The sequence below is a fragment of the Argiope bruennichi genome, chromosome 9, assembly GCF_947563725.1.
Source record: "Argiope bruennichi chromosome 9, qqArgBrue1.1, whole genome shotgun sequence".
NCBI classification, from domain to species: Eukaryota; Metazoa; Arthropoda; class Arachnida; order Araneae; family Araneidae; genus Argiope; species Argiope bruennichi.
In genome coordinates, this window is record NC_079159.1 from 58,465,463 (window position 1) to 58,489,618 (window position 24,156).

The 24,156-nt window shown below is 27.2% G+C and overlaps 1 protein-coding gene across 2 annotated transcripts; it reads right to left on the reverse strand.

The window, feature by feature from the left end:
* Positions 1-1,162: 1,162 nt before the first annotated feature.
* LOC129985338 (uncharacterized) lies at positions 1,163-22,505 on the reverse strand. 2 transcript variants are annotated; one of them, XM_056095325.1, is made up of 9 exons: positions 22,440-22,493; positions 18,200-18,241; positions 17,380-17,530; positions 12,665-12,826; positions 7,925-8,093; positions 4,722-5,171; positions 3,483-3,589; positions 3,364-3,391; positions 1,163-1,330 (listed from the first exon to the last, which is right to left on the reverse strand). In XM_056095325.1, the coding sequence occupies exons 4-9, from the start codon at positions 12,824-12,826 to the stop codon at positions 1,212-1,214; spliced, it is 1,035 nt and encodes a 344-aa protein (XP_055951300.1). In that variant the 5' UTR covers positions 17,380-17,530; positions 18,200-18,241; positions 22,440-22,493; the 3' UTR covers positions 1,163-1,211. The 2 variants fall into 2 exon arrangements, with proteins under 2 accessions (XP_055951300.1, XP_055951301.1); XM_056095326.1 differs by lacking the exon at positions 17,380-17,530 and having other exon boundaries at positions 22,440-22,505.
* Positions 22,506-24,156: the final 1,651 nt, after the last annotated feature.

Here is a 24,156-nt window from a genome sequence, read left to right on the forward strand (position 1 = left end):
TTAAGACTTTTCTGTCAGTGCTTGGCATTCATAATGACAAGTATTATTAAGAATAATGCTTGTCACTATTATTACTAACATAATAGTTTATATTTATCATCTTTTTGGAATAGTAACATAACAATAACTAGTAATTACATCACCATTTATCCAAAATGATAATATAATCTGTGGCAAAACATAGGCTTCGTAATTTATGCAATTAACAACTTTTATATTTTTACGTCATTTTATCAACAAAAAACTTTCATTTGCTACATTTTATGAACATCTTAAATCAATCTAATCCATTTATACAATACAGGACGATTCAAAATGATTGCCTTGATTACAAAATAAAAGAACATTAAATAAACAGTGATAAAAAAGAACACAATACCGAAATAATTTTAGTTTTGTGCACATAAAATGTATAGCATTACAGCCAGAGGGAAATGGCTTGAAGAGCAAACAATCTAGTCAATTCAGTTTGATAAATACTCTTTTATTACTGCATTTAACCTTTAGCCCTTTTAGCATACAGTACATAATAATTGCGCATGGAGAATGCACTTTTATCAAAAGATTATGAACATGTTTCACACTATGCAATGGCCAATCGTTCAGATGATTTCCATTTGAAAAAAGGATTACACTGTGTTATAAAGTACAGCAACAAAATCTCAAATTTCTTCCTTTATTATATTCTAATTTTTTCAACATTTAATTGTTTAAACATCATTTGAAATCAGGGCAAATATTTTAAATCACCCAAATGAGTACTAATCTTACAAACTGGCTCACAAAGAATAATAAAAATAAACCCTTAAAGTTTAGGGGGTTTTTTTTTTGTTTTTCTCTTTAAGTGTTTAAGGTATAAATATAAGTCTTCTTTGCATAAATACCAACCTAATGTTCTTACTGTAAAATATATCATTTGATTTAAATCAAATGATTTTAATAAAATATTTTTTGTATTTAAATGGATTAGCATTTAAATACGAAAATTATATGTAATTCACTAATACTTATACAAGTATTAAGAAATTCAGATATCTATAATACATTTCTGAATCTATGTGAAATTTTCACATTTTTTTTAAACTTTTCATATATATACATATATGTATAATTTACATATAATAATAATTGTATAATATATATACAATTATTATCATATGTTAAGACTGTAGTATTTGGACCAAATAACTACTACAATTATTTATGAGCAGTCATGGAAGCTCTAAAATGACAATTAAATAATTATCACCAACATATTTTATGCCTTTCATGCAGGTATATTCTTGAACAGTTTTCCAAGTTGTCGCTCCAAAAACAATACCAATGTTGCCTATAAATATATAAAAAAGAATCTACATTTAAAATTATATTTACAGGAAGGACAAAAAAAAAAAAAAAAAAAAAAAAGTTAGATTTAATTTCTAAGGAAAGAGCCTGAAAATTTATTTTTAATATATCATATGATAATTAGTTCAAGGAGAGTATAGCTGTTGCTATAACAAGCTGTATTATATAACAAGTAATTCTAAGTTACTGTCATCAACATTAAGAACATGACAGGGAAGAAGTCTGCTGCAGGTAAAAACATAACTGATATGTAAGACATATACAACATATTTTTTAATAACACATATAATTGAAAATAAAATAAGGCAATAATTCAATTATAAAGCAGGCTTTATCAGAAAATTAAGTAAAAGTTAGAGAAACACCAAATAAAATGTACAATACAACATGAATAGCATATCACAGATCTCAAAGAACAATGCTATAGATCATGCAACATAATGCATGTAATAATAGAAAGTGGGATGCTATATCAAAAATAACTTTTAAGAAACTAAATTTTAAGTGATTAAAAGATGTGTGTGTGTGTGTGTGTGTTTTCCCATGTTCATTGCCAAGTATAAATTTACATTACATTAAATGATGAAATGGAATGATGAATTACTGGATGTCTGTAGAAAATTTAAGCATAATATTTCAAGAATTTTGCAGAAAATAGTTAAAATAGAATATTGAAAAGTTCCTACTAATAATGAAAGCAAATATGTATTTGCTTATAGGTAATCTATAACTTGGATCCCATAAACAAAAGCTACAAAAAAAATTTCTTGAAATAAATAGATAAAATATTAAATAATATTTTATATTTATTTTTCTAAAAAAATGGCAAAAAAATTATGATATCAGTTTTAGTTGCAATACTTCTCCCTTAATTTTAGCAAATTTTTAATACATTTTCTTCACTATCCATAAGAATATTTTTCACTGATATAATAAATTCTTAACTAATTTTATTGTTTCATCAAATCGTTTCTTCTAGTTTTTTTTTTTTAAATTTATTCTTAACAAAGTGTGCATATTTTTGAAGTTGAATGCCATTCCTTTTTTTTTTTTTTTTAAATACTATTTAGCTTATTGAATATTAATTTTTGTTCAAGAAGTTTTACATAATTAACTGTTTTCTCACAATTGTATCAAATAGATATTTTCAGGATGTAGTAATAGACATTTTTTTTTTTTTGATAATAGGTATTTATTTTAACTTCACTGGAATTGAGACTTTTTGACATTTGTATCAAGATATAATAAAGAAAATTCTGTCAAAATTTAGTTATTGGAAAATTAGCTTCATTTGCAGGTTACTTTGAAGTTTTTTACTTTATTTTTTTTTTTTGACAGTGTATATGAGAATAGCTAATGTAGGTATTTTGCAACACTTCTTATCTATTTTTTTAATGTTATATTAGGACATACATAGCAGTTTAACTCTTATATTTTTATGATAAAATACTTTTTAAGTACATACTTAGAAATTGATAAATTATATATATTATTTCATATAAATTTAAATTTTCATGAAATTCACAGTATTGAGTCTTATTAAGGAACAGAGGTGACATTTTAAATAATTATGCATTCTATATTAATAGTTTAATAGTCAGGAAACCCAACATTTTAGACAAAAAGGCTGCTGACCAAATGCAACAATTCATAAAATTTAAAATTTTGAGTCAATTTTAGATGATATTTCTAAATATAAAAACTTGCAATCCCAACAGCAAAAATTAAATCAATCATCATGAGTTTCAAACATGCAACCTCATGCTACCCAACCCCTTTGCTTGTTACTGAATAAAAAAAAGCATTTGATATATTGTGCTTTATGAAAACTGCTACTAAATATGATATTTTGTTGATATATATATATATAAATGCAAATTTCCACTGTCTCTGCAAGTAAAAATTATTAAATACATAAATATTACAAACTTTAATGATATACAAATGGAATAACAAAGCATTTTAAAAACACATTAAAAATGTGGCAGATAAAATCAAGTTCAATTCTATACTTACTGGAAGTTCCAGCAACATCAACATCCATCTTACATAGAAAAAAAGAAAAGAAATTTATCTATAAAGTTAAATTTTATATAAATAATATGAAAATAAAAAAAAGTAAAATTTTGATTTACCTCAAGAAGTTTACAAATCAGAACAACAGCTTTACCAACTAACTCGTACTCTTCACAAAAATAGGATTTTTTTCTTATATTTGTTTTAACATCATTTGAACCAGGAACTAAAAGTTATGAAAAATACTATTGATAAAATTGTAATATTTGAATTAAAAGTATTTTTACACATAATTAATTAATTGTAGATCAATTTCAAAGATGATTAAAGACAAAAATTTATTAAAGCATTTACATACAAAATAAAATAATTTTAAAAATTCTGTGTTCTATTGTAAAAATGATTTGTTATTGTACACTTCACTTATTCTTACATACGAGACAGCCACAATAAGAAATTATACGAATTCATAAACATTACATAAAGAAGTGTAATTTCTAAAAAAACATTTTCAAAACACTACGGATTTGACCAAGTTTTTCGGCCAATGCCTTCCACACATAGATCTATGATTATAAATAAATTTTTTTAAAAAATGTAAAATTTAAAAAAATTATTAACGATAAACTAAATGCATGGGTAATACGTAACATTACTTGATAAATGATTATAAAACTTTAAAAAACAAATTATAAGGTGATTAAAAAATAATCTTCAAATTTAAGCTTGCTATATTTCTAAATATATATGGAACGATAAAAATAAACATTACATTAAAAAAATAATCTGAACATTTCTTACACTTGAATGATTACAGATGCTTTAAATGCCTTCTTCCTTTTTAAACACAAAAAACTATAGAGCAGCTCAATTTTTCCCAAAGACATTACAGAATGATATTGTCTGTGCTCAATTTTCAAGCATATTTAATATAACTGATAATGATGGCAAATACATAAAGCTTTATAAAACCCTAAATGCAAAAAAAAAAAAAAAAAAAAGTTTAAAGATACTGAAAACCATACAAAAAGAATTAAGTAATAAGCACAGCATCACCAATCCAACATTTTTAGAAAAAATTAAATTCTTCTTTCCTATGACTATTTAGTTGTAGAATCTATCTACTAGCTCAAGAGGAAAAGTGTAAATATAAAAATAAAATTTTTAACTACTGCTTGCTCACTCAATTAGTATATTAGCACGTAACATAATTTTTTATTTGATCATTTTAAAAAACTAATGATTATTTTGTAAAAACAAATATATTTTTTATTAGAGAAGAAGATTTAGATCAAACTAGTTTATATTAATGTAAAGAACGTAACTTTTAAAATAAAACATACAACTAATATACATACCTTGCAGTGATAACTGCAATTCTTTAAAACTTCCGATTAACTGTTCATTTGGTATGTTAAATAAACTTTGAAGGGAGTCATCAAAATCCCCCAAAACAGGAAAAATCGCACATATATCTTTATTCAAATGATGATCTTCTATAATTGATTCTAATTCGGAAGAACTATCAGGGCCAAGAGGTAGAAATCTATCAAAAGCTTCAGTTACTGTATCTGTATCTTCATTAGAAATATTTTGAACATCAGAAGAAAACTCGCTACCTTCCACAGAACCCATGTCTGGAGGGTAAAATAGATATGCATGATCATGCTCAATGCTTTGTAACAAATCTTTATCATTTTGTCCATCTATATGGCTTTCTGGTGAACTCAATGAACTTTCATAACCCGACTCATTATCTTCATGTTTGATTTCTAACTTCTTCAATTCTTTCTTTAGCTTTTTCTTTTCTGCAAGAAAGAAAATTTTTAAGAATGAAATTCTATACAAACCCAATTTTTAATGTGATTTATTCAGCAATTATAACTTATTTTCAAACGCTAAATAACTATACAATAAAATGCAGATGAGAATGTTCCAAAAATTGTACCAAACTTTAAATATTTCCATTTATTAATTATTTAAAAACAAATAACACTTCAATGATAAATACTGCATATATATCAAATAATGTTAGGTTGTAAAGAAAATAATTAACAGTTTTTGTAAAAATAAAATTTTAACAGAACAGAGCATTTTCTAGAATTCCTATTTACAAATTTCATGCATGTATTTTAATAGACAATTGAAAAACTTAGATGTGCAAGTAAGATTCTGAAATGTAAAGCTATTACATCTGCATACTCACAAACTTTGCATAATGTATTAAAAAAGTATACAGCCATTTTTTAAATAAAATTAAGCAACTTCACAAAATATATGACAATTTTATAAAGTAAATTGTAATGACCTCACCGGTCTTCCTTTATTTTAATATCAACTTCATTTCCCCCCTTCTTTTGAGCAATTCCTTACCTACAGGAAAACCATTCCTACTTTAAATATTAATTTTTGGATAATTTGATGCAAATCAACCAGATATAAAAGAAATCGGACCTAAAGGTAGTCTCAATATATCCAAATGTAGGGCATAGGTCTTTATTGTAATTCTTCATATTAATTACTAGTTTGATATTCCTTAAAACAATGTGCATCTGAAGACAAGATTCCATGCTTCATATTTTATTAAGATCCAAATTTCATATTTTTATTTGCAAGTACAATCACAAAGAGAAGATTGTGAGAAACTAATTACCTACTATAATTGCTTAATAATAAAGTTTTAAACTTTATTTGTAAGGATAACAAAATATCAAAAAGTTAATTTAAATGCTTACTTTAGACAGAAAATCTACTGATCGTGGTTTTTAAAAAATGTATCTTCATACTTTCAATATCAACAATGGAAGAAATATCCAAGATGAAATATTTTTAAGAACAATGAAAATGAGTTTCTTCACAATACTGAAAGACACTGTTATATGATAAAATTAGTAGCTTAAAAATAATTTTTAAAAACTACACAACAATTGAATTGATATGATTGAGAAGATATTTTTTTTTAAATTTGAAGATGACATAAAAATCTTACTTAACACAACATGCAATCTACAATTAACTTGTAACTTAAACTATCTTTTTAACAACTGTATACACGCAGCTTTTTAATTTTTATATCAGAAGAAAAATGAACAAAGTATTGTTATTTTTATTGTGGTATGTTTTGCTTTTTTCAAATTAAAATAAATAGATGATGCGAACATTTTTACAGCAATAGTGAGCCACCACTTATTCCCACTTCCAAACCATTAGCCCGACCGTGTATTATTGACTACAACAAATGTTATTTGGAAAGAGCAACTCTGGAGAGTACGGCAGGTGGGGACAACCATTTTAGGGTTCCCAAGATTATCTTGATTGATCTTCAGACATATGGGTGAGCACTGTTATGCTGGTAGATAACCGTTTCATGTCTCTCTTAGTACCATCACCGTTTCTCCTTCTTAGCTTGCTCACATGTATTAACCACATTTGATACCAACTTTCTGTAATGGTTTTATTCAGCTTCAACAGCTCTCAATAGCTAATCCCACAAAATGCAGAGTATAATCCTGGTGCCATTAATATTTAATCAAAGTATTGACATAGAAGCATGTTCAACCATTATCCATGCTTTTCTCCACTTGAGATTATCTTATAAGGGCTTTTTTTTTTTTTTTTTTTTTTTTTTTGTCGGTCACAATGCAATGTAAAAACACCTTTCAATTCTGTCTTTGAAGCAGCTATTCATAAGCAAAGAAATACCATTCACATCTTTTGGCTTCAAAGACAGTCAGTCTCAGCTTTAGTGACAAAAATCATCTGAAAGAAGCAGGAATATTGGCAATATCTCTATTAAGAGGTAAGATTCGGGATCCTTTAAGATCTTTTAATGCAATAACACATGAATTTTAAAATGTAGAAGTAGGCACATAAAAGTAGTCAATTGAATTATCTTGTTGAAATTTTGTTTGCGAAGTAAGTACTCCAAGTGTTTACTGTTTTGAATAGCCACTTTTTCATCTATTTGTGTTGAATTTCTGCAAAACTCTCTTGATGCACAATGGCTGTTGTGTTCATTCTTTCTTGTGGAATAAAGCATCGTTACTTATTATTGGACTTCTCAGTCTACATCCACAAGTCAAATTTTCAGTAACAATGTTGATTTCTGGTCTTAAAATTTGTTGAAAATAAGAACAAAATAATTTATATTATAAATCATCATGTCTATTAACTACCTTCTGATATAAAAAAAAAATATTAATAACACAAGAATACTTGGAGATTAGAAAATAAATCAGAACTATTTAATCAGACCAAAATATGTGATTATCTGAAATGGAAGAACAAAATCTAAATATCTACATATATTATAATAATGTCCATTTAATAGATTTTCTATCAATATAATATTCTATGTATACGCAAAACTCTTACATGGTTATGAAACTATGGTTATAATAAGTAAAGAAGAAGTATTTAAACACTAATAAATACTGACTATCAAATAGTTTCATATAAGTTAACTTTACAGTTACTTATTCTTATTTTAATTCCAAAAATAATTACATTCATAAGTTCTAAAATTTAAAGGGCATATAAACAAAGGAAAAAATGGCAATACCTTCCACTTCTTCTTTACTTAAAATTCTGCATATTAATTTATTATCAGAAAGACACATTGGTTCTACATAATCCGATTTTCTTAAAGATGAAGTCATAGCTTGTCTTGCCTCAGTATAATGTTTGGAAGAAAATACATACTTTTTGCCATTTCGAGCATGCCACCAGTCCTGAAATTAATAAATAGTTTTATCAATAAATGATGCACACAGATTTCAATAAAATTTATATTTATCAATAAAGGTTGTTTATAAAGTTCCTGCACAGTTTAAAGTAGCTGAAATTTCATCAAATATATACCAAGAGAATTTGCAAATAGAATTTTTTTTTAAATCCATTTATTTAAGAAAATTTAATTAAAATACTCATTGTCATTTATGACTAATTTTTAGGCAAATAAAATTAAATTTTTTGGCTGACTGAACAATTTTTCACTGATATCCAAATAAAATTCACAACTTATTTTCAAAAAAAAAGGGGGGGGGAGTGAGAACTGCATGGATTCTATAACAATAATAGGCAAAAACTTAACAGAAACATTATTCCTTCTTTCCTAGTACAGTCATGGGTAAATGACAGTAAAAATAATAATTATAATAATTATTGATTTCAGATAAATTTTACAAAGTAATAAAAATTAAGGCATCAATTTTGTAAGAATCTTATACAATTTGTTTTATCCATTTGATTATTTCTATCTTATCTGCATGCAAATTATGAACATCCAAGAATGGAATGAAACAGAATTATTAATTTTAATCAAATTATTTTTTGCAATAGCTTTCAAATAATTGTTTACATATAAAAAATTTAAAAATCTTGTGGGGAATATGAAAAACGAAGATATTTTAGATACTATTTAATTTCATTCACCACATAAAATAGCAAGAATACAGTGTCGATCAAAATGAAATATTATATAAAGGGAAAACAAGATAACTGAATTTAATTTGAAATTTAAAATAATATATGCACAACTATTACCAGATTTGTCAAAATAATATGCAGAGAAATAAATAACAAAAGTGCTGGATTTAAAAAAGAATATAGCTTCATACAATCAGCTCTAGTGCCTTGCCATAATTTCCTTATATCAATCATTTTTCTTATTTTAAGATAGCTAAGAAAACAAAGTAAGCCATGATGGAAGAACTGTGGCATCAAGTGGAACAGGATAAAATTTTACTGTAGCAAGGAATAAAAAATATGTTTAACATTAATCAATATATATTCATTGCTATATTTCATGTTATGAAGGAGTTGATGAAACACTGAATAATGAGAAAATATGTTCACTTAAGTACAAGTTTGGCAAAAAATTATTTCAATGATTAACCATTTGTATGAAGAAAATCATTGTGAAAGTCAAAAATCCAATTTCATAAAAATGAAACTTGGGTAACACTTAAAGGGAAATTGTCAAATTTATTCATTTCATGAAAATTAAGAATTAGAAATGATTACCGATTTTCTAAAATTAATTGTAAAGCTAACTTTTCATCTGAAGTTGCAGTCATTGCTTATAACGTCATAATTTGTCTTGACAAAATGGATCACTACAAGCGATGGAAATAATAAAAAGCTGTGGCAAATCAAGAACACAATAAATCCAAAATCTCTGCACCAGCAAACAATCAAGTGACCTAAGACCAAGTGAGCTACTTCATGTTATGTGGAGGCATGCTGAAAGTCAAATTTTGAATGCTTTACTTTGAGAATTATTTCTTCAACAATGTGCCATCAATTCTCCTAGATACCACTTCTCTTACCACCAATAAAGCTGCGGAAATTGCTGATAGAATTATGGAAGTTACCCCCCCCCCCCTCAAGACAAGCAAAAAACATTTTAAATAATACTATCCAGATTTTTGGAAGCAGCCACAAAACTTTGCAAAAAATTTATTTCTTTGAGAAGGATAAGAAGCATCTATCACAGATGCAACAACTTTTGTTTTAGAAAATGTACTTCTTTGTCAAAATATTTCTACTAGTATCATAAAAAATTCAATAACAATTGCTCATAAATGTGCTTAACCATGCTCATTTCCAAGAAATACTAAGGATGGGGCTTAATTGCAACTACTTCCATGCCTTCCGACTCTTACCTTGTCTACTATTCATTTTAGATAGAAAATTTGAGCTGCCTTTTCTTTTTGATATCAGAAGTAACAGATTAAAAACAAAAGGAAGAAAAAACTGGTACAGATTTTTCAAGCTGTCAATGGCTCACCAATTCAAGTTTATAGAAGGAAATTGTTATCATTAGATTTAGGTTAAAGAATAAAATCTGTATTTTCACTTTTTATAAATAATGTCTCAAAAGCAATAATTGGTGCTAATTTTCTATATCATCTTAATTTAAAAATAAATCTTAGAAAATATTATCTGTATATACTTAGAAAATAAATTTACAATGTAATGCTACTTTTAAAAGTGATGATGTTGAATCTATAAAAATTGCTCATGGTAATGATATGCATACCAAATTATTAAATGAATTTCCCAATACCCTATAAATAATTGTCAAGTTTCATCGCAAAGACCAAACGGTTAAATATAATGTGACACATATACAAATATTTGGTACACCTTTATCTGTGAAAACCCAATGTCTGTTATGGGATAGACTTAAAATAGCAAAAATGAAATATCAACAAATACTTGATATAGACCACAAGTGTCAGTCAAGTAATAACTATGCATTCTGAAAAGGGGCTAAGCAAAGTCCAGTAGGTGATTATTGTGTTTTAAATGTCAAACGATAAAAAATAAATATCCTATCTCGTGTATAATTGGGTTTTTTTTAAGAATTTCATGATAACAAAATATTCTCACACAATGATCTAGTAAAAGCATTTTGCAAATTCCAATTGCTCCCAAAGATATTCACAAAATGCAATAATTTCTTTGTCTTTTTGAAAGAATGCAAATGCAATTTGGTCAATGTAATGTTTCTAATATATTTTAAAGACTTATAGATGAAGTAGCAAGGGACTTGGATGGTGTTTATACCTTCGTTAATAATATTCTAATCGCATTAAAGACTCATCAGAAACGTGTACCAGCTAAAACCACTTTTTATAAGATTGTATCATTATAGTTTAACAATTAATCATTCAAAATGTAAATCAGTTATTGTTAATTAAGAAATTTTGGGATAACAAATTTTGGAAAATGGTTTACAAAATTTCTGAAACTTCAAACTTTAACCCAACTTTTACATACATACAATCTTTATAGAAGAATTATTCCTTGAGTTGCTCACATTTTAGCTGCATTAAACAAATTCTTAGAAAATCATAGAAATAAAAAGAAACATCCTGTCTTTCTAAAAAACAGAAAATCTGTATGGACGGATGAAACTATTAAAACATTTACTTTAGCAAAACAAGCACTTGTTAACGCTGCTTTACTTAAATACCCTTTCCTAGTGTTCAACTGCTTCTTTAGACAGATGCATTAGCTACAGCAATCAGGTCACTGATGGAACTGTGTGATGAAAAATGGAAGCCAACTGCATTTTTATCATTGAAACTTAAAAAAGCCAAAGAAACTGGTCTACATATGATTGTGTGAATTGTAAGCAAGTATTAAGAAATTCTATCATATGCTTAAAGGTAGAAATTTCTCCATTTATACTAAGCAGAAATCCCTTACTTCTTGCCTTTAAACAGAAACTGGAAAAATGCAGTCCACACACAACAGCTTAGATGTCTAAATTATGTACTTCAATTCTCAACTGACATTCGTTATGTTAATGGGAAATATAACATAATTGCCAATGCTTCTGCATGAATCAAAATCAATGTAATTGCTATTTCAGCAAAACTGGTATATATATATATATAAACGGCTCAAGAACAAGTGAATAACTTTGAATAGGAAAATTTTTTCAAAGTCTAATACATCTTTAAAATTAGAAAAGCATTATTTTCCTTCAGAGGATATTCCTTTAATTTGTGATACGTAAACTAACCAACCATGAACTTTTCTTCCAAAAGAATTCAGCTAAATAATCTTTGAAAATGTGCATTATCTATTTCATCCTAACACACCCAACTGCTTCAAATTTTATTTCCAAATCATTTGCATGGCCAAAAATGATAACGGATAAAAGAGATAACAGTTTGTACTTGTATTAAGTACCAGCATGATAAAGTGACTGGAAAGCAACCTTTATCATTAAAGCATCATAAAATGCTAAATATAATACCAAATAGCATGATTTAAGTTAACAAATATCAAATGTACCACTGAAAAAAAAAACCTTATGTCAAAAGAACATCTGTTAATGATAATTTAAAAAAATGAGCAAAAAATAAATAAATAATAGTTATTTTGTATACTTATAAAACTAAAATAAATTTTAATATTAAAAACTAAATGTGAAAAACAAAATTCAATATGAAATAAAAGTAAGTAAAATTTAAATAAAAAAAGGTATTTTTTAAAAATATAATCAAGAGATTAAAAAAAAAATCTTTATACAGATTTTTTCAAAATTCTTCAATTTCAAAAATAATTAGAATAACAATTTACTATTATGATTATTTTTCAATGTTAGAATTTTTAACAAGATTATCATAAAAGGAAGCAAAAATAAATTAATTAAATAAAAATAAATTAAAGTAAAAAATATATGTTTTTTTTTTTTTAAATTTATTTTGCTATCTAAAATTATTAAACAGAAAAAATTAATGCAAACTTATACATAAAACTAAACATAAATCTAATAACATACCTTGAAGATTAATTCATCTTCAATGCATAGTCTATTTGTTTTATGAGGCAAATAAAGACAAAACACTTTTTTTATTGGGTCTATTAAAATTAGGTTTCTATATTTAACACCTTCCAAAGCTTTTTGTAAGAATGGAACTAACTGGGCTTCCTTCCGAGGCATCTGAAAAAAAGAAATCTTAAATATTTAATATAAGGTATTTATATTCTATAACAAATGAATATCCTTGCATACCATGCTTACAATATTATATATATATATGAATCCTTTAATTCACATTTTCTAGATAGTACTAAAAATATACTTATATACCGAATCTTACAATCTAAATTTTTAAAATCATGATAAAGACATATTGCAGTTGTAATGATATTGTACACAGCTTACAAAAGTAATAGATTGATAAATAAAATAAAGCACTTGCTTATTTTACAGCTTTCCTGTTTACTTGTCGATTTTTTTTTTTTACTATGTTGAGATAATGGTTTACATATGACTTTCAGATTCAAAAATGCTATTCACTCAGGTAGGAATGGTTTATATTTTATTTTTTTAGCGATTAATCACAAAGGATATAAAACTAAAGTGTCTACTGTAGAATTAGAAAATTTATTGGATGGCATTATTGAGAAATAAAACAAATGAAGCTTATTAATTTTATTAGTCTAAAATACCAAACATATTTTCAAAGATAAGATCAAGAGGAAGATTGTGCTGTTTTAAGGAAGCATCCCACAATCTTTTCTTCTCTCTTTTTGTTGGAACGACATCTCTAAGCTTTCTTCAACATTCGTTTGCTTAATAATTAATTATATAAAATATCCATGTAATAATTTTATTACATAGATATTTTAATATTTTATATGAATTTAAAACAGATTTTTAAACAATTCACTATCAGCAATACATTATGTTACACAAATTATTACTATTAAATTATTAATTACACAAATTATTTTGAGATTGAATTATAAAAAAAAAAATAATAATAAAAATAAAAATAATAGCATATTCCTTCAATAAAAACTTTTGGGAATTTCCAAAATAATTTTAAATACCATTTTGCTTTATTATTATTATTATTATTATTTTTTTTTTTTTAGTTAAGAATAGTATCTCCTCTGCTTTTTCTGAAGAGAGCAAAAACAAGAGGAAAATATTTTAACAAGTTCTAACATAACATGAAGAATATATCATATTTGCAATGACAAAATTTAATAATAATATAATCCCTCAATCAATAACTAATCCTTAATTGAGCGTTTATTTTAAAAATGGGGCAAGTCCATTTTTTGTTATTGCGAGATATTTAAAAGTTTGCATTTCAATAAATTAAAAAATATTGGCAAATAATAATTGATATATATTTCCCCCGAGATTGGGTAGAAAATAAATATCCGTGTTTCATTTCATACATTAAGCATTTATTATGTTTTAGACAATTTCACATTACTTTATATAGTATATTTCATAATACTTTAATTCATATTACTTTATATAGTAGTCCTAGAAAATATACAAGGAACTGGTTTTCCGGATTGCCAGTTCTACCACTCCAAAATCACAATTGTTCGGTGAAGTTGAATGTCCTGACAGCAAAAATTTGTGATCAATGACATTTATTTTGTTGTCTAAAAAAAGCGATAGTTTTCTATGAGGCAATACCATCAACAGGCACATTTTTAGTAGATAATTTTGATATTATCGATTTTTCTCTTCAAGAATATTGTTACGAATTTGTAATGTTGTTTCCTAGTGTTTTGGATAAGGAAGACATTTTTACAAACAGATCTTATGAATGCTGAAGAAATATTAGATTGATAAACCTTGAAGTCAAAATAGAAGATTACAGAATATAAAAGAATTTTGGCAATAAGTTGATCAGAACGTGAGTAATGGCAATCTGTTTATAACCTTCTTTGCCTTGTCATAAAAACTATAAAATGCCAAGAGACAGAGCTGAAATCATTAGGGTAGCATTCAATCATGTGGCAAGTATTCAGAAAGTGGTGAATTGAGCCTTACGCTGCTATCAAGGCCTTAATCAAGTTCAGCGCAAGTGAGCAGACAGTGGAAAATAGCAGGTAATGGAGAGGCCTGAATAGTTGCGAGAAGTCTCTTTTCTACAAAGTTCTTTCAGAATTCTTTATGCTGTTGTGGTAATTTACTTCTGATTAGATGCTTATGTTCTGCTGTTTACTTAAGTGCTATTTTTGTATTTGCTTTGGCTGTTTTTATTGAGTATGTATTCAGGTTTGTGTGTTAAATAAATGTCATTCTTTATTATTATGCTTGTTAGACTGTTTTGTCATATATATATATATTGACTATAACAAATTACAGATGTTGAATTTTTCATAACAATATTATCAACTGTTCTAATATTGTAGTTGGTTAATGATAGTTCTTGCATTATGACAATAGTGGTGCTGTAATGTATAACATCATACTGCTCATTAATATATTTTTAACAATCCAAACTTTTTTTTTCAAGAAATAAGTTAATATTTTGCTGGCCATGCGTTACAACATTTTAAGTGGTAGAACACTTAATATCGCATGTCCCATTAACATATTTTTGTATAAATTATATTATACTTTTTAAAAAATTAATGTTGGATAATTTACTAATTGGTTATTGAATATTTATTATATTTTTGATTAGCTATAACCATTTCTTTTATTTAAAAATTTTAATTTTTGATGAAAATTCTGTTGATAGTTTTGAAACTATCAAATTTTTTTTCTACCAAGCAGCAAGTTAATGTATCAAATCTATCAAGCATCAATGAAAGCAGTCTATCATTGATGCTATTAACTAATGACAGACTGCTTTTCATAATGGTGGGAGAACATAAATTATAAATCATCATCATCAATTATTGATGCAATTTTGTATAATTCAAAATCTGCTTATAATTTTTGGTGCAATTCTAATTGTAAGTTTTTTTGAAACTATTGTTTGATTTCTCTCATGCAAAATTCAAGATATCAATTACAAGAGATTCTTCTGAGTTTTTTTTTTGTGTGTGTGTGTGTGTGTGTGTGTGTATGTGTGTATAGATATAATGTATGTACTAATAAGTATGCAATGCTCTTGCATATATCTCAATGTAAGTACATAATACATACTCTGCAATTATGCTACCAGTGCAGTTAATTCCATACTAAGAGGTTTAAGGTCAGCTCTGATGAATGCTAAACAGATGACAAATTAATGAGTCTCAGACTTGGTAACAAAATGGATAATTATAAAATCTTCAGGAATGTTAACAATAGGACCAATAGGAGGTAATTTAAAACGATCCTTCTAGAACTTTTTGTGCTTTGTCTTGGAAGCTATATAAGGCTGGTAGACCAAATTGAAGTAAGAATTGAGTCGGATAGATCAATCAAGCAAGGAGCAAGCATTGAGTGGAGCTCAAGCAATTAGAGGATTGAGCTGTGTACAAAGTCCAGTATTGAAGCAGCATTGAATCATGAGCTGAGTAGCCAGTCACACAGCAATTAAATACAGCTAAAGCAGGGTCACAATAGAGAATAACAGATTTGTGGAGGGACTATCGCGAGTAGTTGTGTGAAATCTCTCTTCTATACGAGTTCTATCTGGATGCTTGGCGAGTTGTTATCGTTGTATACTACTGATTAAAAACTGGTGTGCTGAAGTTGGTACAGATTTTGAGTAGATCTCAGTTGTGCTTTTTGTCGCCTGCATTTGTCTTTTCATTAATAAACATTGTTTTTTATCATCAAGCCTATTGATTGTTCTCTCATACAACCACTACAGCAAACCAGTTGATTTCATGGAATTTCTAGAATTTTCCATAACAATGCATATATATGTATTTATACTGTAAAGTATGCATATGTATATTAAGAATGTAATGTCAAAGTTTTATTAGTTATTATTCAATAAGCAACATATAGACAGATATATATGCACACACATACTATGCAGAGTAGGAAACAATGTTATTATTAGAAAAAAAAAGATAAATATATATATATATAAATCTCATTATTATCTATAATATTCAACAATCTTTACTTCAGCATCCAGAAAACTCATTCAAAAATAATGGATGTTTTTGAATTATTATTATTTTTCCCTTTTTAATTATATGTTATTTGCTTTCATCTGGTGATTCAGTACAGAACAGGAATAGGTGCAATTTAGTGAGAATAAATTCAGGAGAGTTTTGAAAGTGGTTCAAAAGTTCCCAACCCAATTGTTAAACATCTCTTCTTTATGGCTTTCACGGCATATGACTTAATATTATTTTGGAGGAAAGGAAAGCAATGCCTTTTCTCCTAAAGAATTTCATGAACACATTCCAATGGCAACAAATTACAGGATATAACTGCCTATAAACTGCAAAGAAAGCCATACAAGATTACTCTTCAGTTAGACAATAGGACCTTCTTGCACATATGTGTATGTCTAATGACTTTTTATGCCTTCATAATCAAATGCCAGCTGGTGTCAAATAAAATGCCCACAGTAAGACTTTTTTTTTTCTCAAAGTAAGTGATTATGCAATCAAGAAATGATGGTTCCCGATTTTTCCCAATAGTTATGGGCAAATCTGAATATGATTGACCATCAATAAGTGAGTTAACTAATGCAGCCAATTTATTGAAATGTTTCTATACATTCCTAGCATTTTACCCTATAAAGTTAGAAAGAAGAGAAGAATTGAAATTGAATGCCATACCTTGATTATTCAAGAATTTTTCTTGGCCATTTACTTTATTTGAAGTTCCAGTTTGAGCTAGTTTCTGTACGATTCATCTCCATTATTGAACTATCATTTGACAACATTTACCATAAATAATACTAAGACAAAATTTATTTTAGTTACAATCCTGGAAGTACAAAGAATTAAATTGTCACATGAAGTAAAAAATTTTGGATTTTTCAATAAACATTTAAAAATGTCCCCAATCAACTACAAAATTTACACACAATAAAACAAATTTTGAATGATACAAGAAAACACATTTCTAAATGATCAAAATTGTACAAATTTGGGCTGCAAATATGACTACATCAAGGTATCAGCTATAACCTATTATTTGAGATAAGAAACTTTCATACTTTTCCTTTAGCCGAGTGCAAGCGAAAAATCACCAAATAATGTAGAATTTCGCCAAATTTCTTACACCAAATTCGCATTTGGTTCACAATTGGCGACATCTATGCCCGGCTAACGGAAAAGTACCCCCCCCCCCATTTCATACATAATATATATGCATTTAACTTAATAACTTATGTACATAACTTATATATATGTTTATACTATGCATACTTATTTTATAACTTATTACATATTTATGTAACTTATTTATAATGTACATTTGCAATTTATGATATATGTTAATATATTACAAAATATTTGCATACTTATCCTTTTATGCAAGTTTCAAGTTAGTAATTGCATTAAATTAGATTTTTAGGGAAAAAAAATACTTTTATTCATTACATTAAAATAATTTACTTTAAAACATTCAACAAAATAATTATTTAACACTTACCTTCAACTAATTGACAAGTTAGTAATCAAGAAGATTTTAAACCTACAGAAAGAAAATGCTAAGTCAAAAGACAGAAAGAATTTTTAAAAAATATAAAATTCTAATTAATATCTTTCTCCTCTAACCCCACTCTCAGAATCTTCATAAAATACAACACATTCATATTTTCATACCATAATTAAAATAAAGAAATTAAGAAATGTAAATACCATTATTATATTACTAAGCCACTCAAATGATTTTCTGGGTTTGTTTTTAAAATTTACATACTAACTTATTGTGATAAAAGAATTTCATATTAAATCTCCTAATAATCTGATCAATTTACATATTTTATAGTATGTTTCTTATTCTTAATTCATCATATATTCATTAATTAAAAGCATATTCTAGTTATAATTATCAAGCTTGGTGGATTAATGGTAGCGCTTCACGCTCTCAACCCACAGGGTCCGAGTTTCGCTCTTTGAATTGGGTAAGATCGACTCAGCCTTTCATCCCTTCAGTCGGTCGATAAACTGAGGACCAACCATGTTTGGGAACTAAACACTGGGGTGTCCGAGTTAGGCTGACCACCCAAGACATATACCTTGCACTCCAGGGCCATCAGTCAAGAAAGCAGTTATGGGCACTATAGGCCTTGGCCCCAGATGAGCTGTCGTGCCACTGAGTTTAGTTTAATATTTATGATTATGTGTTAATTACATGCAATAGAAAACAATTAGTCTTCAGTCTATTGTCATTTATACAATGTATCTTCTGATGGTCTATAACTTGCATTAAAAAATACTAAATGTACTGTACGGAAAAGAAAAACAACAACAAATGTGCGTTTTCTCATAATAAAGTCTCTATAAAGCGGCACCAATATCTCTAAACTTTAGTCAGAAATTGCTTTCATACTTGGAGAATGGAAAAGAGAAATGGGAAGTATAAATAAATTATGATAATTAAAAATTCTAAAATAATGAAAATGAATATTAATTATTAAAATGGTAGGAAGGTCAATAGAGTTGATGAGAATTAAATATTTCACCATTATTTATTTTTGATTCTGAAAGATTTGTCAATATCTATCTTATTAAGATTATTATATTCTATATGGAGCAAAAGATAGGAATTCTTCAAAAATACTTTTTAAAAAATTCAATAGTTTTTTTAATTCAAATTTACTAAATAAAAAAAATAACAAGAAAATCTGAAACTAAGAATAAAAAATTATAACTATCTTCATTAATTCAAATTATTTAGCTATTTTAAATTATAACTATGATGAAATGCAACGACTATCTGTCAAGAAAAAAGCAAATAATAATATAGAAAAGTAAGAAAGAAACAGATGCCAAAATTGTTACTCATATCTGAAAGTGAAACATTAATATATTTATTTAAACTATCATACGATAACAGTTTTTAAAAAATCTTTTAAGTACAAAATAATTTTATTGTGCTGTAGTGATGATTTTCTAAATACACAGATATTTAGAGTTACATTAATAAGTTTTTTTTAAAAAAAAAAAATCCTAACAATACTAATCTAAATTTCTAAAATGCTATTATATAGAATGTATTTATATTCATCACCAATATGAAGTCATTCGATAAATTTTACAAGACAAATTCTATTGGTTGATGGCACATGCTTAATGACAATTCACTCAATTTCAAAGCCATAAAAAAAAGTTACATATATAAAGCACTCTCCCTCTATAAATATATATAAATGTTGGACAATGTTCATACTATGTTTATATATTTTAACTTAAATAAAGTTGGGAATGACTCGCAACAAATTGTTTTATGTTAGAAAATAACTTACAATAAATTAAAGTGAATATTTGTCCTAAAAAAACCATAAAAGTCAAAAATCTTTTTTGATATTTTAAATTCCGAATATAACCAATATGTTTAAGAATGTTAGATATTCAGTTAATAAATTCAATCGTCCCAAAATTTAAAAAAATTAGCAGAAAATTTATATAGCTGATCAAATGTACCTATAATTTATTTAAGCTATTTTATTCACATACTGAAATATGTTTACAAATAGTTTTTAAGCCCAATTTAACTTCTTTATAATAATAAGAAAAAAAAGTAAGAATACAAGTCGGTACTTCCCCTTTAATGTTAGCTGAATGAGCCAACGCTGATGTCAAATACGCAAATATAGAAAACATGGATTATAAGAAGTGAATTTGCCTGCGCCTACTGCCTACTGGAAAGTTTTAAAATGTTTGGTGCCAAAATCATACGATTTATATTTCCTAGATATATAACAAAAAAAATTTAACTATCTAATTCGTAAGCCGGATAAAGTGAAGAATAGTGTGCCCCCGAGTTTGTCGCCAATATGGCAACCCATCGGAACGCTCTTCTAGCAACCCTAATGCTGCTTTGTTAACTACTTTTTACAATGGTTGAATTGTACATAAATTACAACTATATTATGAAAAATGTTAAATTAAAAATATATCGATTAAAGATTTAATTTTGTTCTTCATTATAATTAAAAGTTTATTAAATAAATTTAAGCTTATAATTAAAAGTTATTTTCTTGTTTCTTTTTTTAATGTGAATATGAATAGAAAATATTTATTCTTTTTCAATTTTTAATTGCCAGTATGCGCTTCAAAATATCGTCTGATTTCTTAATTTACGAAATCGTCTGCATTCTCACTTTAAAAGACAGCTACAATGGAATTCTTCGCAGTTCTCGTAATTCTTTTGGAGTTCTAACGGTTGGTTCCCTTTATAATTTATGTCGGCAATTATGCAAGAATGGATGTCGGGTAAAGGGATGGAAGACAATATTTCGAACTTGCAGATTGAAATTTTGTATAGAGAATGTTCCGATTGCTTCTTTCTCTGTTCTTTTGGTTATGTACTGTTCCGGTTATCCACACAGTCCTTATGTTCAATGTGCTAGCGAAGCTACTGCGTTCCCGCTCCCGGTGCTAGTGAAGCCGCAGGATGTTTTTTTTTGAGTTAAAAAATTCTGCCCGGTGCCTTCTACAGATGCCGAAGTCTGGAAGGAGAAAAAAAAAAAAAAAAAAACTTATCAGTAAAAAGTCCTAATTATATGGCGGGAAATGGTAACTGTAACTGTCCCGTCATCTTCATTGGCGAAATTGGCATTGTTGGCGCAGCAAGGGGCACACTAAAATTCACTTTTACCCGTAAACCATGTACGTAATGGTATTTAATGCTTGGAAAGATAGCATTATTATCCATAAATAACTGAGAAAGAGGTTATCATTAATTAATATATGTTATATGCTGGATTCTATCTCCTATTTTGACAGTATAATTACTCCAGTAAATGAGAAAAACAACTAAAAATTATAATTCTTTTCAATGTTTGTTTTTAAATCACAGAACATAACTTCGCAAGAAAGCATGATAAAAATTTTTAATAACTTGGTTTTAATTGTACTTGAAACGTGTTTAATAAGAAGCTTATACATTCCATTACTTAATATTTAAAACGATACAAAATCATTTAAGATCTGACATATCTACGGTACATTAGTAGAAAAAAAGCGATATCCAATGCCGGTGAGTTATCGCCAACTTTGTTTACTACTTGGCAATAACCATGTGAGACTCCACAACCTAGGTCCCCCGCACAAGCCAGTAAAAACACTCCTCAATTTCAACTGCCCCTAACTTGCTTTCTTAACATTTCTTATACAAGAATGAAAAACATTTTTATTCTTGTAAATGTATGTTTCACACTTTGGCATGAATCATGTATGCATTATAAAATAGCTGAAAACCGAAATTATATATATATATAAACTAGAATTTTTCCAGGCTTCTATGAAAATTATATGAATTCTGAAATAATAGGATGGAGTCAGGGTTTGATGCAAGTAAAATGTTGCATAAATTCAGAAGACTTGTTTTCGCTTAATAGCTGTTAATTATCATGTGAATACTGACTATTCAATAGTTTTTGCAATAAAATAGAAGAAGCAAATACGTAAATATATTTAAACATATAATTCTTTCATTTTTCATAAGTTAATGTTACGATAAATTTCATCACAACCACACGAGCATCGCGGAATACAACTGTCAAACTCAATTTTCTATCAACAGGTAGCCTAACTGTAATCAACAGGTAACCTATCAAATAACTGTTTTAAATTGTTAACAGACATTCGACAATTCTTGGAAATAAACTGCATAACGTTATTCGAATAATAATAGCAAATTATTTAATACTTGCACAACTTACCTAAATTTAAACAAATGCGAGCAATAATGATACTGTCAACACATCAACAAAACACATGCTCTATACCCATTGAGTACACTTGTTTTCAGTTTCAATCTTGAATCATAGATTATGAATGCGCCTAGAGGGAACATCTAGAACTTTCCATGTGCTTCTAGAAATTTCTATGAAAAGGGCCCTCTGGAGTTTATGTAGAATATGTGGTCAGAATGTGCTTTTTATGCAATGTATTCGTTTCTGTCTTTGCTTTAGTATAAATGAATTTTTTTCAATGGTTCTATGAGTAAAAAAATATTTTTTTATGATAGATCAAAAATATTTGCCCATTTAATTGCTAAAACCAAATAGCACTTTTTTTAAACACTCTTGCATACGAATAGGAAATTATAACTGCCAAGGAATTCTTCGTTTTGATAAATCTCCCCGTCTCAGACCTCTTTGAGAAAAAAAAAAAAAAAGAGTGAAACTTGATTATCTTTTATCGATTACTCTTTATCGATTTTAAAAACAATATATCATAAGCGATAAAATCGATAAAAAGTGACAATCGATTACATTTTTTTTATATATCTATATCGATTTTTAAATCGTTATTCAATGATGGCTATTTCAAAATTTTACCTCCCAATGCTGGTTATTTCAAAATGTTACCTCCCAATGACGGTTATTTCAAAATTTTACCCCAATGATGCTTATTTTAAAACTTTTACCCCCAATGATTGCTATTTTAATTTATTTCAAAAATGTTATTCCTAAATATGGGAGTTTTAAATGTTTTACTCCAACAACGGTTATTTCAATTTTTTATTCCCAAATATGGACGTTTTAATTTTTTACCTCCAACAGCGGTTATTTTAATTATTTACCTCCAACAACGGTTATTTTAATTTTTTTCTCCAAAGATGGAAGTTTTAATTTTTACTCCAATAATGGGAGTTTTAAATTTTACCCCAATGATGGACGTTTTAAATTTTTTAATTCCAACTTCCATGTAAATTTGCTAGTGTTTATAATTACTTTTTATATTTGGTCTGGAATATTTTGTTCGAGGAAGTTATCAGATTCTGAAGTAACATATTTAAATGCAACCAATAATATGAATTTTGAGCTATGGTAGTGCAGTCTGGTACTACAAAAACTACTCGAATAGAATTTTGCCCGATAACTCTTTAATGACAGCAAAATAGTTTAAAACAAAAGAAAATCTACTTTCTAATAAACTTTATATATACTTTAGTTTGCAAAGTGGAAAAATATATCGACAACACAGATTATATTCAGTATACAAAAATTTTTCTTGCTTTTAAACTCAATCGTGGAGGAATCAAGATCCGAGAATACCATATTTTTGTATACAGAATTGCCTATAACGGAAAAAAAATCACTTTTATAGTGCACTACAGCCACTCGAAAACTTGTAGCTTTGAAAGAAAATGGAAAAATTTCTTTCAGAAATGTACGCCGAAAGAGAATCCTACTTAAAAAAAAATTTAACGTATGAAAATTTATTTCAAGTATGTGAACTTGTTGAGTATGATGATGAAAACTGAGCCTCATGATATTTTGTCAAATTTACCCTCAGTATAAAAATGTAATGCAGATGCTGCAGGACAGGGAAAATTTATTTAAAGTATGTGAACTTGTTGAGTACGATGTTGTAAACTCTGAGTTTTGTGATATTTTGTCAAATTTACCCTCAGTGTAAAAATGTAAACGC

Excerpts from the sequence above, each read along its gene's own strand:
- LOC129985338 (XM_056095326.1), bottom strand. The coding sequence starts at position 12,826 with ATGCCTCGGAAGGAAGCCCAGTTAGTTCCATTCTTACAAAAAGCTTTG. Across the intron at positions 8,094-12,664 it reads AAGATGAATTAATCTTCAAG|GACTGGTGGCATGCTCGAAA; the intron begins GTATGTTATTAG and ends TATTAATTTCAG. Across the intron at positions 3,590-4,721 it reads ATTGCAGTTATCACTGCAAG|TTCCTGGTTCAAATGATGTT; the intron begins GTATGTATATTA and ends CATAACTTTTAG.